Genomic DNA, 18,740 nt, shown 5'->3' on the forward strand with positions numbered 1-18,740 from the left:
ATGAGCTGTGGAGATGCTCATCAATAGATATCAATGTGAATGATTAGGGATTGACATACAAATGATGCACTAGAGCTAAGAGTATGTGAAAGCTCTTAAAGAAAACTAGTGGGTGTGCATCCAACTTGCTTGCTCACGAAGACCTAAGGCAAATTTGAGGAAGCCTATCATTGGAATATATAAGCCAAGTTATATAATGAAAATTTCCCACTAGCTATATGGTGGTGACAAAACGAGAGACTCTCAATCATAAAGATCATGGTGCTTAATATGCACAAGTGTGGAAATGTGGTAGCATTGTCCCTTTTCTCTTTTTATCTCATTTTTTTATTTTTTTTATGGGCTCTTTGGCCTCTTTTTTTGGTGGGCATCTTTGGCCTCTTTTATTTCCTCACATGGGACAATGCTCCATCAATGATGATCATCACACTTACAACTCAAAACTTAGAGCAACGATGACTCTATATGAAATGCCTTCGGTAGTGTACCGTGACAATGATCTAGCATGGCATAGACATTAATGGAAACATCATGCTAGCTATCTTACGATCATGCAATCGCAATGTAGAAGTGGTGGCACATGTCATGGTGTTAGTTGCATGGCAATATATCTCGGAATGACTTTGAAAAAGCCATAGTAGGTAGGTATGGTGGCTGTTTTGCGGGAGGCTAACGGTGGGTTTTGTGCACCGGCGAAAGTTGCACGGCACTAAAGAAGATAGTGATGGTGGAAGGTGAAAGTGCATCTAAACCATGGACTCAACATTAGTCATGAAGAACTCATATACTTGTTGCAAAAGTTTTAGTAGTAATCGAAATAAAGCATTCAACGCATACTCCTAGGCGAAGGGTTGGTAGGTATAAACCATCGCACGATCCCGACCGCCACACAAAGGATACCAATCAAAAGACTAATCATGCTCAGACTTCATCACATAGCGGTTCACCATACATGCATGCTACGGGAATCACTAACTTCAACACAAGTATTTCTAGGTCCACAACACCTTACTAATATAACTTCAATATTACCATAACCACAACTCAAAACTAGTTGAGATGAATCAAACTTCTCTAACTATTCAATGCACATGAAGGTGGAAGTTTTCGTATCTCTTTGGATAACTACCCCTTTTGAGACTACTTTCATAGCATAGATCAACTACCAAGCCACGCACCGATGTGCTGTAGAAGATATAAGTGAAGCACATAGAGCGAAAGCAACTAGCTCAAAAGATATAGGTGAAGCACATGTGAGCTGAATTGTCTACCAAAGGATATAAGTGAAGCTCGACAAAATCACGGTGAGTGCATGTCTCTCTCTCTAGGTGTGCAAAAAGGATGATTGTGACACAACAAAAATAAAAGACTCCTACGATACAAGACGCTCCAAGCAAAACACATAACATGTAGTGAATAAAAATATAGCCCCAAGTAACGTTACCGATGGATTGAAGACGAAAGAGGGGATGCCTTCCCGAGGCATCCCCAAGCTTAGGCTTTTACGACATCCTTGAATCATCTTGGGGTGCCTTGGGCATCCCCAAGCTTGAGCTCTTGCCACTCTTTATCTTTTTGTCCATAAGAACTTCACCCAAAACTTGAAAACTTCACAACACGAAACTTAAACAGAAACTCATGATAACATTAGTATAAGAAAGCAAACCACCACTTCCTTAGGTACTGTAGCAAACTTAAATTCTACTTATGTTGATGTTGGATTACTGTATTTTCAATCTTCCATGGCTAATACACCCCGATATTATCCATAGTTTCATCAAGATAAGCAACCAACACAACAAAAACAGAATCTGTTAACAACAGACCAATCTGTAGCAATCTGTATACTTCTGGTACTTCAAAAATTCTGAAAAATTACGACAGTCTGAAGAATTTGCGTAGCAATCAGCAGCAAAAAGAATCAACTCAGAAGCTCTTACAGAAAAAAGAAAATTCTTTTCGTGAGGAGAAAGTTTCTGTCTTTTCCAGATGACCAAACTATCATCCCAAGACTAATCATAACGGTTTTGCTTGGCACAAACGCAAAAAGAAACACAAAAAAAACAATCATAACAGAATTATGAAAGTGTGGAAAACACAAAACAGAAAGAAAAAGGATAGATTCGTTGGGTTGCCTCCCAACAAGCGCTATTGTTTAACGTCCTTAGCTAGGCATAAGGTGATGGAATCACGTATAGTCATCCTTGGTGCTCAAACCATAAGTAGCCCTCATCATAGATTCATAAGGCAATCTTATTTTCTTTCTAGGAAAATGCTCCATGCCCTTCTTTAGGGGAAATTGAAATCTAATATTCCCTTCCTTCATATCGATGATAGCACCAATAGTCCTTAGGAAAGGTCTACCAAGAATAATGGGACATGAAGGATTGCAATCTATGTCAAGTACAATGAAATCCACGGGTACATAGTTCTTATTTGCAACAATAAGAACATCATCGATCCTTCCCATGGGTTTCTTGACAGTAGAATCCGCAAGATGCAAATTAAGAGAACACTCTTCAATCTCATGAAAACCAAGAATATCACATAAAGACTTTGGAATCGCGGAAACACTAGCACCCAAATCACACAAAGCATTGCACTCATAGTTTTTGATCTTGATTTTGATAGTAGGTTCCCACTCATCATGAAGTTTTCTAGGTATAGAGACTTCTAGTTCGAGCTTCTCTTCAAGAGATTTCATCATAGCATCTACGATATGAGCGGTAAAGATTTTGCTTTGGCTATAAGCATGTGGAGAGTTGGCAATGGATTGCATCAAGGAAATGCATTCAAACAAGGAGCAACTATCATAATTGAATTTCTTGAAATCCAAAGTGGGAGTTTCATTACTACCCAAAATTTTGATTTCTTCTAATCCACTCTCCACACCTTTATCATCAAGATAGGTGGACTCCGAATCATTGGGGCATTTTTCAACCAAAGTGGATTCATATCCAGCCCCTTCATCAATAGGTTTGACACGCGAAAACATAGATTCAAGAGGAGTCACACCAAGCACTTTAAGATCTTCGTGATTTGCATCACTAGAACGCACCCTTTTAAACCATTCATGCCTAGCGCGAATTTGGGTGGTTCTTTCTTTGCTCTCATTCATGGAGACACGCATAGCTTTCAAAGTTTCATCCAAGTTGACCTTGGGAGGAGCACATCTAACTTTCAAAGCATCAATATCACAAGACATCCTATCAACGCTCTTAGCCAAATCGTCAATTTTGAGTAGTTTTTCCTCTATGGACGCATTGAAAATCTTTTGAGAGTTGATGAACTCTTTGATATCACTCTCTAAATCAGAGGGTAATTTGTTGTGATTTCCATAAGTGTTGTTGTAGGAATTGACATAATTGTTAGAGGAGTTACTAGGAAAAGGCCTAGGAACATAGTTTCCTCTAAAAGCATTGTTGTTGCCAAAATTGTTCCTACCAACAAAATTAACGTCCAAACACTACAAGAAAATCTACTTGTAGAGACGCACAATTTGATAGATAGAGATGTGTTATTTCATCTCTAGGTAATCATAGAGTCGACTCAGTAAAGCGTCTTTAGAGCGTCTCCCCACGTACCGTCTTAAAACATTTAGAGACGTTAACAAAACGTGTGTACATCACATGAGACGTTATATTGGGACGTCCAAAATCGCCTCTAGATAGGTGGAGACGTTATGTTAGATCTGCTCGTATCACGTCTCTACTCACATAGAGACGTTTTGCAAGTCATGGGACCCTTGCTTGTACATGCTATGTGGAGACGTCATATTTTTCTCTAAACATACACAGGTTTATGTGCAACTATGGAATATTTTAATTCAAACATTTTTTGATTTATTTTGAATTTATATTTCATCATTTCTAAATAAATTAATTTATCATGCCACAAATGCATTTGCAGAATGATCAACGCATATAGTTATATAAAGTACACTCATATCACCTATTGCATTCACAAGTAGCAAATATCATTACATAAAATGCATCCGCCAATATCACCAGTTGCATTCACAAGCATCTCATTCACACAATTAACATACTTAGTTCCAAATCCAGTTGAATAGTTAGTAGGATCAAACCTCGAGTTCGCAACTGAATCAAATTAGGCATTCATATAAAGATGCAAATAATTAAGAAAAAATCGTATAATTATATCTAGGTATTCCTATGAAACCCAAATCTATACATAAGGCATAATGCTTGTTCATTTAATACTAATTCTTCTATAGTTGCTCTTGGCTCTTGCAATGCACTCCTTTTCTAATTGTCCAGCTACCCTAAAAAAAAGAGATAACATAGAAATGTTAGAACATAAGCTTTAAGACTAGTGCAAGAAGAAATGTCCGTTGAAGAAATTGTAAGAGATGTAATGTACCAATGATTTGTGGCTTCTTTTGAGGCTGTGTTGCAGCGTTCGGATTGGTTTTTTGACCTAAAAAACACTAATATTCTTCATAAATAATGAACCCTAAAGTATGGACATTGGAGCAAACTCAATGGTTTCATGGAAGTGTACTTAGATGTGGTAGAGGCCATGCAACACCATGACCAATGACCTAGTAGATTCAGGAGCCTTGTTTGGTAATAAATCATCAATCTGTGGAGGGTCTTGTAAATTTTCTTCATCTGATTGTACACTTTTAGCAGCCTGCATTGGGATGTTCATGCTTCGAAGCCATGTACGTACACTTGGCATACTATCTTTGGGAAGACAATGTTAAAATTATATGTTAATCAACAAGCTAATGACATGTAACGTGTGCATACAGTTGAATGTCAAGGTCATGCATTGCGCTACATTATCTAATAAACAACTCGGGTTTTTGCATCCATAGAACAAACAGACCAAACGTCTGATGTATTGAAGTGGTAGACTGAAGCTGATTTCAAGATCAAATGAATTGACAGACTGTGGTACTTTGATACTGCCCTTCGGCACAAGACAATAAAGATGTTTGTGCGTGTGGATCTATATGTGTACCTGTTTTCTGGTGTATTTGTTAAACATTCTTCTTTGTCAAAGAAGACATGATGTCATGAGATGATTCTTGTCTGTTGCATTTCAAGTTTTCAACAAAGAAACATCCTGAGATTGAGACTAAAACAAATATAATACAGCCTGTTAAATAATATAAGAAGGGACTGAATTCAAATTTCTGAAGACACCTACTCTTATGCACATGGACACTTGATACTTATACACTGAAGTTCATATACTTTGCTACATGATACATGGTTTAATTTTTACCATTACTCTGAATACTTTGAGTAAATATATAGTGTATGCACGTTGACTGCATTAATTCAGTAGTATATCTGAATGTTCAGTATTCAGTTGTACTTGCATGTTCGACTTGTGCCTCCATGTTCATTATGCAGAAGCAGCCAGTGTGCAAAGCTAGCGTATGTATGAGTCAGCAATTGAACATATTATACTGTTGTAACATCTGAAATTTAATTTAACAAAAATAGTTTCCCACTGTGTATTAGCCCCTACTTGGAACTCATTCAATTTGTTTTACAAGCAAAGAAGATGTAGTGACTTCTACACCCCCGTGCGTAATTCAGATGTAAGCATCAGTATATTCGTACTTTGATTTTCTCCAGCTCCTTGCTTTACCATCACATTATTAAGATGTTCTATATTTTTATATGAGCTAGTGCACATAGATCCCCTATAAAACTGTCCAGTGCCCTGTTTTTGTAATCAAAATTTCGAAAAGTCATGGTAAACACTTGATGTTAGGTCTGTGAGGGCAACAAACAACAGTTATACTACTTTTTCATTTTTACCATATATAATTTTATTGGACCATACAGTTGCTCACGTATTTTAAGAAAACGTATCCAAATTGATTTCGAGGCAAGGAAACAATTCAACAAACACTACTTAGAGAATAGAGTGCATTGCCTACCAGCAGAAAGTAAGGAGACGGAGGTGGAAGTGTCGAACTAAGAAAAGAGAACCAATCGGGATAGAGGCCTGAGATGCAAAAATGAAGGGAACCACATTGATTGATTTAATGTTAAAAACTGTAGACGATATGTGATTCAAGGGATCACCTGCTGATGAGCCGGAGGCTGAAAATACTGGATGGACGCGAGAGGCGGGGCGATGTAGCGGCGGAGCTTCGGGTGAAGGATGTGCTCGACCTGGATGTGGATTGCTGATGGTGATGAGGACTTGGGGAGGATCACGTTCTTGGCGACGGCGACGACGACGACGATGTACGGCGACGGGGCTCCAATTACTGAGATTGCCGATGGAGGAGAGTAGGAGTCGGCGGCGGGCAGAGCTACCGGAGAAGTGCAGTGCTTCTAGGGGAGTCTTCACCGCGCGATGTGCGGGAATGCGCAGCCCGCAGCACAGCAGGGTTGGTGATGGCGGCGCAGATTGGAATCGACGGGGGGATTAGAGGTTGGAGAAACGGGTGGAGAGATGGGACGTGGGAAAATTATCCGGCAATAAATTGGAGCGGAAAAAGGCCGACGCGGGAATATCAGGCGGTAAAGGAAAAAAATGAAGCGCCAAATTTTGGTAAGTGAAATTCCTCCGAAAACACCAAATTTAATTTACTAAAAATAGTTCAGAAGCGCCAATTAACCATATACAAATAAATACTATCAGTGAGATTTTCTTTTATTGTGCTAATATGTATTCTTCTTTCTTTTGTAAATAGGATCAAATTGTATTCGATAATATATGGATTCAATGTACTATCTATATATTTTAATAAATAAGTATAAAGCTAATTTAGTGATAGATCAAAGGGGGAGTCATACTTTAAAAAATCAAACAGAACCTTCTGTGTGAAAAAGAAAGAGAACCGACACCGCTTACTGTTTTTTAATCTCGCCACAATCAATTGGCTCACCGGTTTGCTCATCAATTCGCTTTTCCAAACTATGGGCGAGTGTGCCTCGTAACAATAAGGATTACATCTTAACCTATGGTTGGCCGATGCAATGTCTATTACCACGTAATATTGTGGAACTATGGATGACAATTTTTTTTCTTTTATTTTTTTATAGGGAGCTGCTTTATTTTAGGATAATTGGTTTTTATTTTAACATAATAGGTTAATATTGCATACAAGTAATATAATATACTTTACATATGTGAATATTGCGAGGGGATGATTAAGATTACAAGAAAATAGCAAAGTATGAGAATTCAAAGTTTAGCACAATTACTTTTAATAGCTACTATCTAAGTTAGAAAAATGATTATTCAAAGGTTTCTTAAGTATACCATAGTCGCACACTAAAACGTCTTATAAATAGTCTCTAAGGTAATTAAAATCGAGCAATGCTACAACTACAGGGATTTTACAGAGCGTTTACGGACTAAGCTTAGAGGGGATGTTTTGATTGATTTAGGTTGAAGCGGGGCCTACCCTGAAAATCAGGAGGGACAAGATTAGTGAGGGGAGAGGGATTAGTCCGTTAAAATCTGTAAGAATCATCCGTACGTTTAGTATTTTTGATTAAAATCATATACTCGTTTTCTAAAAAGGCCAATAATAAGTAGTTAGTCATGATATTGTCTAGGAGTTTTGTAGCGTCTCCTAACGTGATTTCCATGAACGTTCCACCTGAGGCGGAGTCCAAGATATTGCGAGAGGCAAAATTCAAGCCAACGTAAAAGATTTGTATAATCATCCACAAACTCAAGCCATGAGCGGGACAATTTCTAATCATTAACTTCATCCTCTCCCAAGATTGTGCAACGTGTTCATGATCAAGTTGCTTGAAATTCATGATATCGTTACGTAAGGAGATAATCTTAGCCGGCGGAAAATACTGGGATATGTAAGCATCTTTGCACTTATCCCAAGAATCGATACTATTTTTAGGCAAAGAAGAAAACCAAGTTTTTGCGCGATCTCGCAACGAGAAAGGAAAAAGCTTCAACTTAATCACGTCATTATCCACATCTCTTTTCTTTTGCATATCGCAAAGCTCAATGAAGGTATTGAGATGGGATGCGGCATCTTCACTAGGAAGGCCAGAGAATTGCTCTTTCATAACAAGATTCAGCAAAGGTGCGTTGATTTCATACGATTCCGCACTAGTGGCGGGAGCAATCGGAGTACTAATAAAATCATTATTATTGGTACTCGAGAAGTCGCAAAGTTTGATGTTTTCAGTCATGATGACTTCAACACACAAAGAAGCAAGAAAACTGGCAAAAGGAAAACGGAAAAAAGGCAAAAGAAAAAGGCAAAGGAGAAAGGCAAAGGAAAACGGCAAATGTAAACGGCAAATGTGAAGTGGAGGAGAGGAAAACGAGAGGCAACTGGCAAAAAAGTAAATGCAAGAGATGAGTTTGTGAGACCTACTTGGATAGATCTCTCCTTCCCCGGCAACGGCGCCAGAAATACTTCTGCTACTGCAACAAAAGACCTTCCAACGGCGCCAGAAACAAGCGTGCTGACGGGAGACTATTCTTTTCTTGATACTCCTCAGCAACGGCACCAGGAATCCTTCTGCTACGGCTACGCCTTTAGGGACTTCCTTGGAAAATATGAAAAGGATTCCTCCGTGGCCTTGGACCCTTGCGTTGGTGTTCCCTCGAAACGGAAAGGGTGATGTAGCACAACGGTCGTAAGTATTTCCCTCAGTTTTGAGAACCAAGGTATCGATCTAGTGAAGGATTATCACAAGTACCTGCACAAACACAAAGAGCTTGCATCCAACGCTATGAAGGGGTTGTCAATCCCTTATAGATTGTTTGTCAAGTGAGAACTGAAAGCACCAAAGAAGCAAAGCAAAGTGGAAACGATAAGTGTGAATAGACCCGGGGGACGTAGTGTTCACTAGTGGCTTCTCTCATGAAAGCAAGTAGACGGTGGGTGAACAAATTACTGCCGAGCAATTGATAGAACCACGCAAAGTCGTGACGTTATCTATGGCAATGATTATATCTATAGGCATCACGTCCAAAACAAGTAGACCGATACTTTCTGCATCTACTACTATTACTCCACACGTCGACCGCTATCCAGCATGAATCTAGTGTATTAAGTCCAAAAGAACAGAGTAACGCCTTAAGCAAGATGACATGATGTAGATGGACAATCTCATATCTACGATAAAAGCCCATCTTGTTACCCTTGATGGCAACAACACGATGCGTGCCTTGCTGCCCCTTCTGTCATTAGAAAAGTTCACCACACGGTATGAACCCAAAACCAAGCACTTCTCCCATTGCAAGAATCATAGATCTAGTTGGCCAAACAAAACCCAAGACTCGGAGAGATTTACAAGGATATCAAATCATGCATATAACAAATCAGCAAAGACTCAAATATATATCATAGATAATCTGATCACAAATCCACAATTCATCGCATCTCGACAAACACACCGCCAAAGAAGATTACATCGGATAGATCTCCATGAAGATGATGGAGAACTTTGTATTGAAGATCCAAGAGAGAGAATAAGCCATCTAGCTACTAACTACGGACCCGTAGGTCTGAAGTGAACTACTCACGAGTCATTGGAGGGGCGATGATGTTGATGAAGAAGCCCTCCAATTCCAAAGTCCCCTCCGACAGGGCATCGGGAAGGGTCTCCAGATGAGATCTCGCGGAAACGGAAGCTTGCGGCGGGGGAAAAGTATTTTCGTGGACGCCCTGATTTTTTCTGGATTTTTAGGGAATTTATAGGCCAAAGACCTAGGGCAGGGGAGCGCCAGGGGGGCCACAAGCTTGGTTGCCGCGGCCTCCCCCCTGGCCGCGGCAACAGGGATTGTGGGCCCCCTGCGGGCCCACTTGCTTGGCCCTCAAGCCTCCCGATCTTCTTCCGTTCAGGAAAAATTCATTTCGGGGATTTTATTCTGTTTGTACTCCGTTCCAAAATTAGATCTGAAAAGAGTAAAAAACACAGAAAAACAGGAACTGGCACTTGGCACTGAGTTAAAAAGTTAGTCCCAAAAAAGATATAAAAGGTGAACAAAACATCCAAAGTTGACAAGATAACAGCGTGAAACCATAAAAAATTATAGATATGTTTGAGACGTATCATATTTCATCCTAGCGTTCAGAGATTTTTCTTTCTACTTGCGCAGTGATTTCTCAACATCATAGCTATCCTTACACGCAAGAAAATCCTCAACTATCTCTCCCTCCATAACATAACGCGTATCAGGCATAACAGGCAATTCACGCATAGGAGAGATAGTTCTAGCAGGCAAAATAACAGGTTCTACTTCAATAATATCAGCAGTTTCAAAAGTATCATCACATCTAGCTGTTTCAGAAGTTTCAGAAGTAAACTATAGATATTAACTCAGTGCCAAGTAATAGTAGTAGATGCAGAAAGTATCGGTCTACTTGTTTTGGACGTGATGCCTATAGATATAATCATTGCCATAGATAACTTCACGACTTTGCGCGGTTCTATCAATTGCTCGACAGTAATTCGTTCACCCACCGTCTACTTGCTTTCATGAGAGATGCCACTAGTGAACACTACGGCCCCCGAGTCTATTCACACCTATTGTTTCCACCTTTGCTTTTACTTTGCTCTGTTTCTTTTTGCTTTCAGTTCTCACTTGGCAAACAATCTATAAGGGATTGACAACCCCTTCATAGCGTTGGGAGCAAGCTCTTTGTGTTTGTGCAGGTACTTGTGATATTCCTTCGCTGGATCGATACCTTGGTTCTCAAAACTGAGAGAAATACTTACCACCGATGTGCTACATCACCCTTTCCGATTCGAGGGAACACCAACGCAAGGCTCCAAGGCCACGGGGGAATCCTTTGCATATTTGCCTAGGAAGTCCCTAAAGGCGTAGCCGTAGCAGAAGAATTCCTCGTGCCGTTGCTGAGGAGTATCAAGACAAGAATATTCTCCCGTCAGCACGCTCGTTTCTGACGCCGTTGGAAGGTCTTTTGTTGCAGTAGCAGTCCTCAGCAAGCAACTGCTCCACCAAGAGGTCCTTCCCCCTCATGTGGGTGTCCACTACGTGATGCATGGTAAACTGCCCCCCGTTGTCGTCGTCGGCCGCTGAGAGCGCCATTGGAGCTACGAGGGGCGCCATTGGAACCGCTTGATATCCTATCTGTATGTCTCGTTGTGGATGTACTTATTGTGTCGTGTGGAGCGAGAGATGAAGGTAAATGGATGCGAGAATACATGGAAGCTGAGTGACCTGGATTCTCGACATGTCTGCATGGCAGTTTTTGCAGCGGGTAACTGTATCGTGACGTTGCGCCCGGCGCAACCGCATGCACAATGACAGCACGAACGTACGTGATCGTGCGCCGGCCCCAAACACTGGCGGGGCATGTGAAGAGACACGAGCAGAGCACCCGGAGGGATGCGAGAGTAGAGCACGCGCGACGGGACGCGGGGAGAGCACCCGGAGGTACATTTTATAAGTTATTAAAAGCGCACTTTCAGAAAAAAGAAGAAATATGTATACTTTTTGTTTATAGAATAAGAAATATGTATACTCAAGAAAAAGCATCCATGAACGGAACAACTGCTAATCTTTACCTAATAATAAAGAGGCTATCGCTTCCGTCGGAAAACCCACCGAGGTGATTTTACAAAAAAAAACCTTACTGTTTATGACATTAAACTCGTAGTATATATTAAATATTTTTTAAAATACTCATATATTTTAAACCGTAACTCCAAATTTAACATTTATACATGGAATTTGATTAGAAAAATATGTAGAATTTAAATATGATATTATTTTATCTGTTAAACGTTTAATAAAATATACTATCTAGGGTGCAATCTTAATAAATAAGTCATTATTCGTCTTTTTTTCATACCGGTACTCATCCGGGTTGGGAATGAGCACGTCAACAAAATCAGGATTAGAGATGAAACTGAAGGTCACTTGACTGATTCTTTGTACGTATTAAATCTACATGCAAGCCGTGTTAAAATAGAAGACCTGTGAAATTTTGAACTGCATTTTTGTAGGATAATACCATCTTTATTTGTATCGTAACTATAAATTCTCAAATTATAGACATTTTTTATAAATTAAGAGCATGTGACGTGTGGTATTTCTTTCTCCCGTTGCAACGCATGGGCCCTTTTGCTAGTAATTACCTACCTGCAAAGAAAAACTGCTAATCTCCCCTAATAATAAACCACGGATCGCTTCTGCCGTACGTCGCTGGCGGTTTTGCAAAAAAGTCCTTATATTTTCGGCTATTCAACCCGCGGTCCTTACGTGAGTTAAAAAACGTTTCATTTTTGCATGAACCCCTCGTCCGTCCGTAGTAGTACCCCAGAGCCAGAGCCAGAGCCAGAGCGCCCACGAACACCGCGGGCAGAGCGACGACGACCTCGCGACGACGACCTCGTCCCCGGTGAACACGGCGGCGTGCTCGGCCTCGTCGGCGACCTCGTGCACGGCGGGGTTCACATCGAGCCCCTGCAGCAGCCGCTTCACCACGTGGCTGAGGCAGCACCCGCGCCTCCCCACCACCAGCACCGGGCTCTCCGCCACCGCCCGCCTCACCGCCTCCCCGCCGTCGCCCCTCGCCGGCGCGCCCTCCTGGCCGCCCGCGCCCTCGGCCTCGGCCTGTTCGGACCGCGAGCTCCCACCCCACCATGGACCCCGTATCTGCCGCGTCCCACCTTGAGGCGCCCTCGGCCTCGGCCTGCTCGGACCGCGAGCTCCCACCCCACCATGGACCCCGTCTCCGCCGCGTCCCACCTTGAGGAGAAGAACCCCTACTGGGACCCGAGCAGTCCTGCCGCGAACAAGGCGACTTTTACCCAGCCTCCTCTTGGCGTTGGCCTTGGCGAAGAACTCGGCCCACTCCTCCGTCAGGACGAACACCGGCTCCTCCTCCTCATCCCCCCACTCTTCCTCCTGCCCGACGAGGTAAACTTCCTCTCCTCGCTCCGCCCGCGGCGCCGGCTCCTCCGCGTCCCCGCCGCCTCTCCCTACGGCACGGCGAGGGGTCCTTCCGCCGCGGTCGGCGGGCAGGGCAGCGAGTGGGGAGGAGGAACCGATGTGTGCTGGTGGTGGTGGTGGGCACATGGGGCGGCGGCGGGGAGAAGGTGGGTGGCGTGGAGGCGGAGGTGGATGTGGATGCGGTGGTGGTGGCCGCGGTCGAGGCGGAGGTGGAGCCGGTGGTGGTGGTGGTGTGGTGGTTGCGGCGGATCTATGGCGCCTGCTCTGTTTCTCGAGCCCCCGCTCTGTTTGCGACGGCAACGCTCCTGCCGTGTGTATCTTTATCTTTATCTCTATAGGGTCATGTTTTCCTTTGCTATTGTGTTTACTGCCGTATTGGTGTCACAAGCAAATGGGTGAACTGCCCTCATTGTTGTTTCTGTTGTAACTCATCCCACAGAAATTAAAACTTTAAAAGAAACTCCTTCCGTCCAAAAATAGATGTCTTACATTTAACATTATAATTAACATTTAATAAAATTAATGCCGTATAATGATAAAACAAGTAGATTTTGCATTTTTTTTCTAGCCCGGTGCAACGCACGGGCATTTGTACTAGTGATTATCCAAACCCCTTATATTCGGTAAAGAAAAGTCCAAATCGGAACTGATTAGCCGGATAGTAACCGGAGTAAGATAAGATTGATATAGTTACGATGACAATAACAAACTCTTAACAAGAAGAAAGATTAGCCCCTTGGGCCAAGCTAAAACCCGGGCCGCAGCATTTTATAAGCCCGTCCTCTCTCCACTCCCAAACCCCAATCCACCCAACAGCAAGCAGCTTTCCTCCCGAGTTCGATCGATTCCTTGATAGCGTTTAGCCCAGATCCAATGGCGCCTCTCGGTGACAATGTTGCTCCCGTGGCCGCCGCTGCGGCGCCCGGCCTCGTCGTCTCCTTCGGTGAGATGTTGATCGACTTCGTTCCAAACGTGGCCGGCGTCTCGCTCGCCGAGTCTGGAGGCTTCGTCAAAGCGCCCGGAGGCGCGCCCGCCAATGTCGCTTGCGCTATCTCCAAGCTCGGCGGCTCCTCCGCCTTCGTCGGCAAGGTACGCACGCACCGCACGGATCAATCTGATCGCCGTCCCTGCCTGATAGATCCTGATCAATCGCCGTATTATTTACTATGTATTTATTTGCAGTTTGGCGACGACGAGTTCGGCCACATGCTGGTGGACATCCTGAAGCAGAGCGGCGTGAACGCGGAGGGCTGCCTCTTCGACCAGCACGCGCGCACCGCCCTGGCCTTCGTCACCCTCAAGTCCAACGGCGAGCGCGAGTTCATGTTCTACCGCAACCCGTCCGCCGACATGCTCCTCACGGAGGCCGAGCTCAACCTCGACCTCATCCGCCGCGCCCGCATCTTCCACTACGGCTCCATCTCGCTCATCACCGAGCCCTGCCGCTCCGCCCACGTCGCCGCCATGCGCGCCGCCAAGTCCGCCGGCATCCTCTGCTCCTACGACCCCAACGTGCGCCTCCCGCTCTGGCCTTCCGCCCAGGCCGCCCGCGACGGCATCATGAGCATCTGGAAGGAGGCCGACTTCATCAAGGTGAGCGACGACGAGGTGGCCTTCCTCACCCAGGGCGACGCCCACGACGAGAAGAACGTGCTATCGCTCTGGTTCGAGGGCCTCAAGCTGCTCGTCGTCACCGACGGCGAGAAGGGGTGCAGATACTTCACCAAGGACTTCAAGGGCTCCCTGCCTGGCTACTCGGTTGACGCGGTCGACACCACCGGCGCCGGCGATGCCTTTGTTGGATCCCTCCTCGTCAGCGTCGCCAAGGACGACTCCATCTTCTACGTAAGAAGAAACTAATTAATTAATTAATAACCGATGATATTTATCAGCTGATTGAATTCAATCCCATTATGAATATTTGTGTTGATAATGGATGATCTTTTCTTTTTTTGATTGGTCAGAACGAGGCCAAGCTGAGGGAGGTGCTGCAGTTCTCCAACGCTTGCGGGGCCATCTGCACCACCAAGAAGGGAGCCATCCCGGCGCTGCCCACCACCGCCACCGCCCTCGAGCTCATCAGCAAGGGCAGCAACTAGCTAGCCTCGTCGTCTTGGTGTCGCGCCGTCCCGAGTTCAATCTTATCTTAGGGAACTTTAGCTCCATGCATGCATGTTTATCAGGGATGATTTTAAGTTTAGTTCATGTGTCAGTATGCGACCTTGTGGGCGGTTAATAAAAAGCAACCATATCTGTGGTGATCTTGGTTGTTTCAGTTTGATGGCGGTCTTGTGTAAGGAGGCTACTGATTGTTGTAGCCTTCATCCAAATATTTATCAGAGCGAATGAATGGACGTGTGTTCGGAAAAGAGAAACACCTTGCTGCTGGCTTGAGTTAATACGTGGTTTTCTCATCTGATGCGCAGTGTTACTTATGGCAAAAATCTAGTTCTGCTGCTTGAGTGGTTTTCGGATGCAATGTTTACTTGTCTCTAGATCTAAGATTTCACCATGAGTAATGATTTTATACCTCTTGATGGTCGCAACGGGCTTGTTTAAATTCATAATTAGCGTGAGACTTGTAACAGGTGGCATAACTCTATTTTTTTATAAGTCGAAAGAACAGTCTATTTCTTTTTAAAACAAATCTCATCTTACACTTCTGCTTCGATACACCCCCTAAACATAAAGACAGTCGAGATTAATCGATACCTCTTCGTAATAAAGGACAGGATGGTCCAGCGGACGGACGGGCAACGTCCACATCGGCCTGACCGCGGTCGCGCCGGTTCCAGATTGACCAGTCGGTTCCTGAGGCCGCCGCCTTTAATCGTGCGCCGCGTCGTCAGTTTGCCCGTCGTTTGGCCGGCACAACATCTGCAGACGGCACGACTTCTGGGACGGCAAGAACTACAACGACGTCATCGCCCAGCACCGGCGCGCGTCGGCGGTTGCGGGTAACCCCGGCGGCATCCAGCGCCGCCTGAGGCGTCCGGCGCCAACCCCAACCCCCACCGGTGGCTCCGCCGGAGTTCGAACTCCCACCAGAGCAGTTCGTCCTCGGCAAGGACGGCGACCCTGACGATTCACCGGGGCTGCTCGTCGCCCTGCGGGCCTCTCAGGCGACGGCGAAGGCGGCGGCGGCGGCATTGGCGGTGAACCCGCAACCCGTCGTCGGGGACGACGCCGACAACGACATCGACTGGGACAACCTCGGCAACAGCTCCGACGACGACGACGGCGCGGTGGATGGGCCGGACGTCGTCTACCTCGACGAGTCCGATTAGACTAGTTTTTAGTTTTTAGTATTGTTTAATTAAATTTCGCTTTTAGTTTTATTAATGTTTAGTTAAAGTCGTGTTATGTTCGAATGTAATCGTGAATGAACTATGATTATCTATCAAAGTTTTATTATGTGATCTAAATTAAGTGTTGTTATTATTATTTGTTCGGAATATTTAAATTTATTTAAATATGTTAAAGAAATTAGGCCTTCCATACATTATAAAAAATATATGAAAAGTTCAAAAAATGAAAAAAATAAAAATATTTTATAAAAAAAATGAACAGTTCAACAAAGGTGGCAAGATCAAGCAGACGCCACCCCGAGGTGTCGAGGTCTAGGGGGTAGACGGCCGGGGCCATTTCGTGGGATTTTTCTAAAAAAATAAAAGAATATGTAACTAGTGTAGAAATTGTTTATAATTGTGCATGTGCTGCTGTTTTGATCATGTGAGTTTGTAAAAAAACATGAGGTGTTGTCTAGACTGTCGAAAAATGGAGGTGCTCTGAGACGGAGCCTACAAAGCTAGTTTGGGGGACCCGTTTTAGAGAAGTCAATTTTACGACCAACTCCGAAGGATCTCAAACTTTGGTAGGCACTTGGTGTTGACATTTGAGGTGTGCATGCCAAGTTTGAACGAGTTTCAACAAAGGTGGCAAGATTTGTTACGTGCGGGCGTTTTTCGGGCATTTCAGACGGAATTTTTTTTAGAAAATGCATCATCCATGGGAACTCATTGGAATTTTGCATGCCTGGTTTCCATGCTGTAGGTTGGCACTACAAAAATTTACAGATAATTCTGAGTCTCTCAAGATCCACTTGCTTCCCAAAGTGAAGGGTGCGGGAGAAAGATTCCCGTGTATACTACGGATTGATCGGTCCGAGTGCACGATAATGCACGCATTGGTCATCAGGTGTCACGCCCAAGATGCGACCCTATCCTTAATTTGGCACGAAGGCCTCGTCAGGGATAGAAGCGCATCTCGTCGTGTCGCAAGAATGGATATCGTTACAAGTACATGTACTGAAAAGAAGAGGTATATAATAGAATTGGCTTACACTCGCCACAAGTTACATCAGAGTCACATCAATACATTACATAATCATCAAGAGTAAGAGCAGGGTTCGACTACGGATGAAAACAAACGAGAAAAGAAGAACGACGTCCATCCTTGCTATCCCAGGCTGCCGGCCTGGAACCCATCCTAGATCGACGAAGAAGAAAAGGAAGAAGCAACTCCAAATGAACAATCAACGCGCTCGCGTCGAGTAACCTTTACATATACCTTCAACTGATGTTGTAGTAATCTGTGAGCCACAGGGGACTCAGCAATCTCATTTCCTAAGGTATCAAGACTAGCAAAGCTTAACGGGTGAGGCATGGTTAAGTGGTTAGGTTGCAGCAGCGGCTAAGCATATATACATGATGGCTAACTTACGAGTACAAGTAATAAGAGGGGGAAGATCTACGCATAACGGGCGTGTCTACTGATGATCAAATGAATGATCCTGAACACCTGCCTACGTCAGACATAACCCCACCGTGTCCTCGATCGGAGAAGAAACTCACGAAAGAGACAGTAACGGTTACGCACACAGTTGGCAAGTTTTTAATTAAGTTAACTTCAAGTTATCTAGAACCAGTGTTAAACAAAGCTTCCACGTTGCCACATAACCGCGGGCACGGCTTCCCGAAAAGATTTAACCCTGCAGGGGTGCTACAACTAGTCCATCACAACTTACCACAAGCCGCATAGAAATCCACTATCACGAAGCTCGCGATCTCCTCGGATTCCCTAGTGGAAAACCTCAACTCTGAGATTACCCAAAGCATCACCGGAATCCCGATGCACAAGATATCTCGTCAAAGGTAAAACTAATCCAGCAAGGCCACCCGGTGTGTCGACGAACCCGATAGGAGCCGCGTATCTCGTTCTCAGGACACACCGTCTATGCAAAGTGGACGGGAATCAAACCTCGAGTTGCCCCGTGGTGGCACCGCCAACTGCTAGGTGGATGGACCAACACTCATGAGGAGCACTGGCCCGGGGGTTGATTAAATTTCCTCGGGTTAATTACTCCATATGCAGTTCATTAGTTATTAGGCAAATGTAGTACCAAAGTTGGGCCTTGCCAGACCAGTTTTAATCTAAAACGAATTATCAAGGGGGTCCCCATAACAACCCCGATCGTGTTAGGAGCGCTCATTTATGAAACATAACACCGGTAGCCGGAAACTAAGGGGGCAAAGGTGGAACAAAACACCAGGCTTAGAAAAGGCCGACTTCCACCTTTTACCAAGTATATAGATGCATTAAATTAAATAGCATTTAAATATGGTGATATGACAAGGAACCCATGTTATCACATGGAAGCATCTGCACCTGCAACTAGCAACGCTAACAACATGGTTAAGCAAGCAGTTACATAGACAATCAGTGGTTTGCTAGGTCGAACAGGTTGAAGGTTATCATGGCATTGTTGAGAGGCTGATATATAACGTGTGGTAGGCAGCGAGACATAATCGATAGAAGCGATAAAACTAGCATGG

At 44.1% G+C, this 18,740-nt stretch overlaps 1 protein-coding gene, 1 long non-coding RNA gene and 1 pseudogene across 3 annotated transcripts; 1 reads left to right on the forward strand and 2 right to left on the reverse strand.

Annotated features, from left to right (window-relative positions):
* Positions 1–3,984: 3,984 nt before the first annotated feature.
* Positions 3,985–6,436, reverse strand: LOC123418360. 2 transcript variants are annotated; one of them, XR_006617672.1, is made up of 3 exons: positions 6,072–6,436; positions 4,384–4,709; positions 3,985–4,285 (listed from the first exon to the last, which is right to left on the reverse strand). It is a non-coding gene; the product is annotated as an uncharacterized LOC123418360 (long non-coding RNA). The 2 variants fall into 2 exon arrangements; XR_006617666.1 differs by lacking the exon at positions 6,072–6,436 and having other exon boundaries at positions 4,384–6,059.
* Positions 6,437–12,109: 5,673 nt separating this feature from the next.
* On the reverse strand, positions 12,110–13,495 carry LOC123401758 (annotated as a pseudogene).
* Positions 13,496–13,713: 218 nt separating this feature from the next.
* On the forward strand, positions 13,714–15,167 carry LOC123418376 (fructokinase-2-like). Its single transcript, XM_045106997.1, has 3 exons — positions 13,714–13,995; positions 14,089–14,751; positions 14,871–15,167. The coding sequence occupies exons 1-3, from the start codon at positions 13,780–13,782 to the stop codon at positions 15,003–15,005; spliced, it is 1,014 nt and encodes a 337-aa protein (XP_044962932.1). The 5' UTR covers positions 13,714–13,779; the 3' UTR covers positions 15,006–15,167.
* The last annotated feature ends 3,573 nt before the right edge of the window (positions 15,168–18,740 follow it).

This window comes from Hordeum vulgare, chromosome 1H, assembly GCF_904849725.1.
Source record: "Hordeum vulgare subsp. vulgare chromosome 1H, MorexV3_pseudomolecules_assembly, whole genome shotgun sequence".
Lineage (NCBI taxonomy): Eukaryota > Viridiplantae > Streptophyta > Magnoliopsida > Poales > Poaceae > Hordeum > Hordeum vulgare.

Coding starts and splice junctions, on each gene's coding strand:
- LOC123418376 (XM_045106997.1), top strand. CDS start 13,780: ATGGCGCCTCTCGGTGACAATGTTGCTCCCGTGGCCGCCGCTGCGGCG. Junction 13,996..14,088: donor CCTCCGCCTTCGTCGGCAAG/GTACGCACGCAC, acceptor ATTTATTTGCAG/TTTGGCGACGACGAGTTCGG. Junction 14,752..14,870: donor AGGACGACTCCATCTTCTAC/GTAAGAAGAAAC, acceptor TTGATTGGTCAG/AACGAGGCCAAGCTGAGGGA.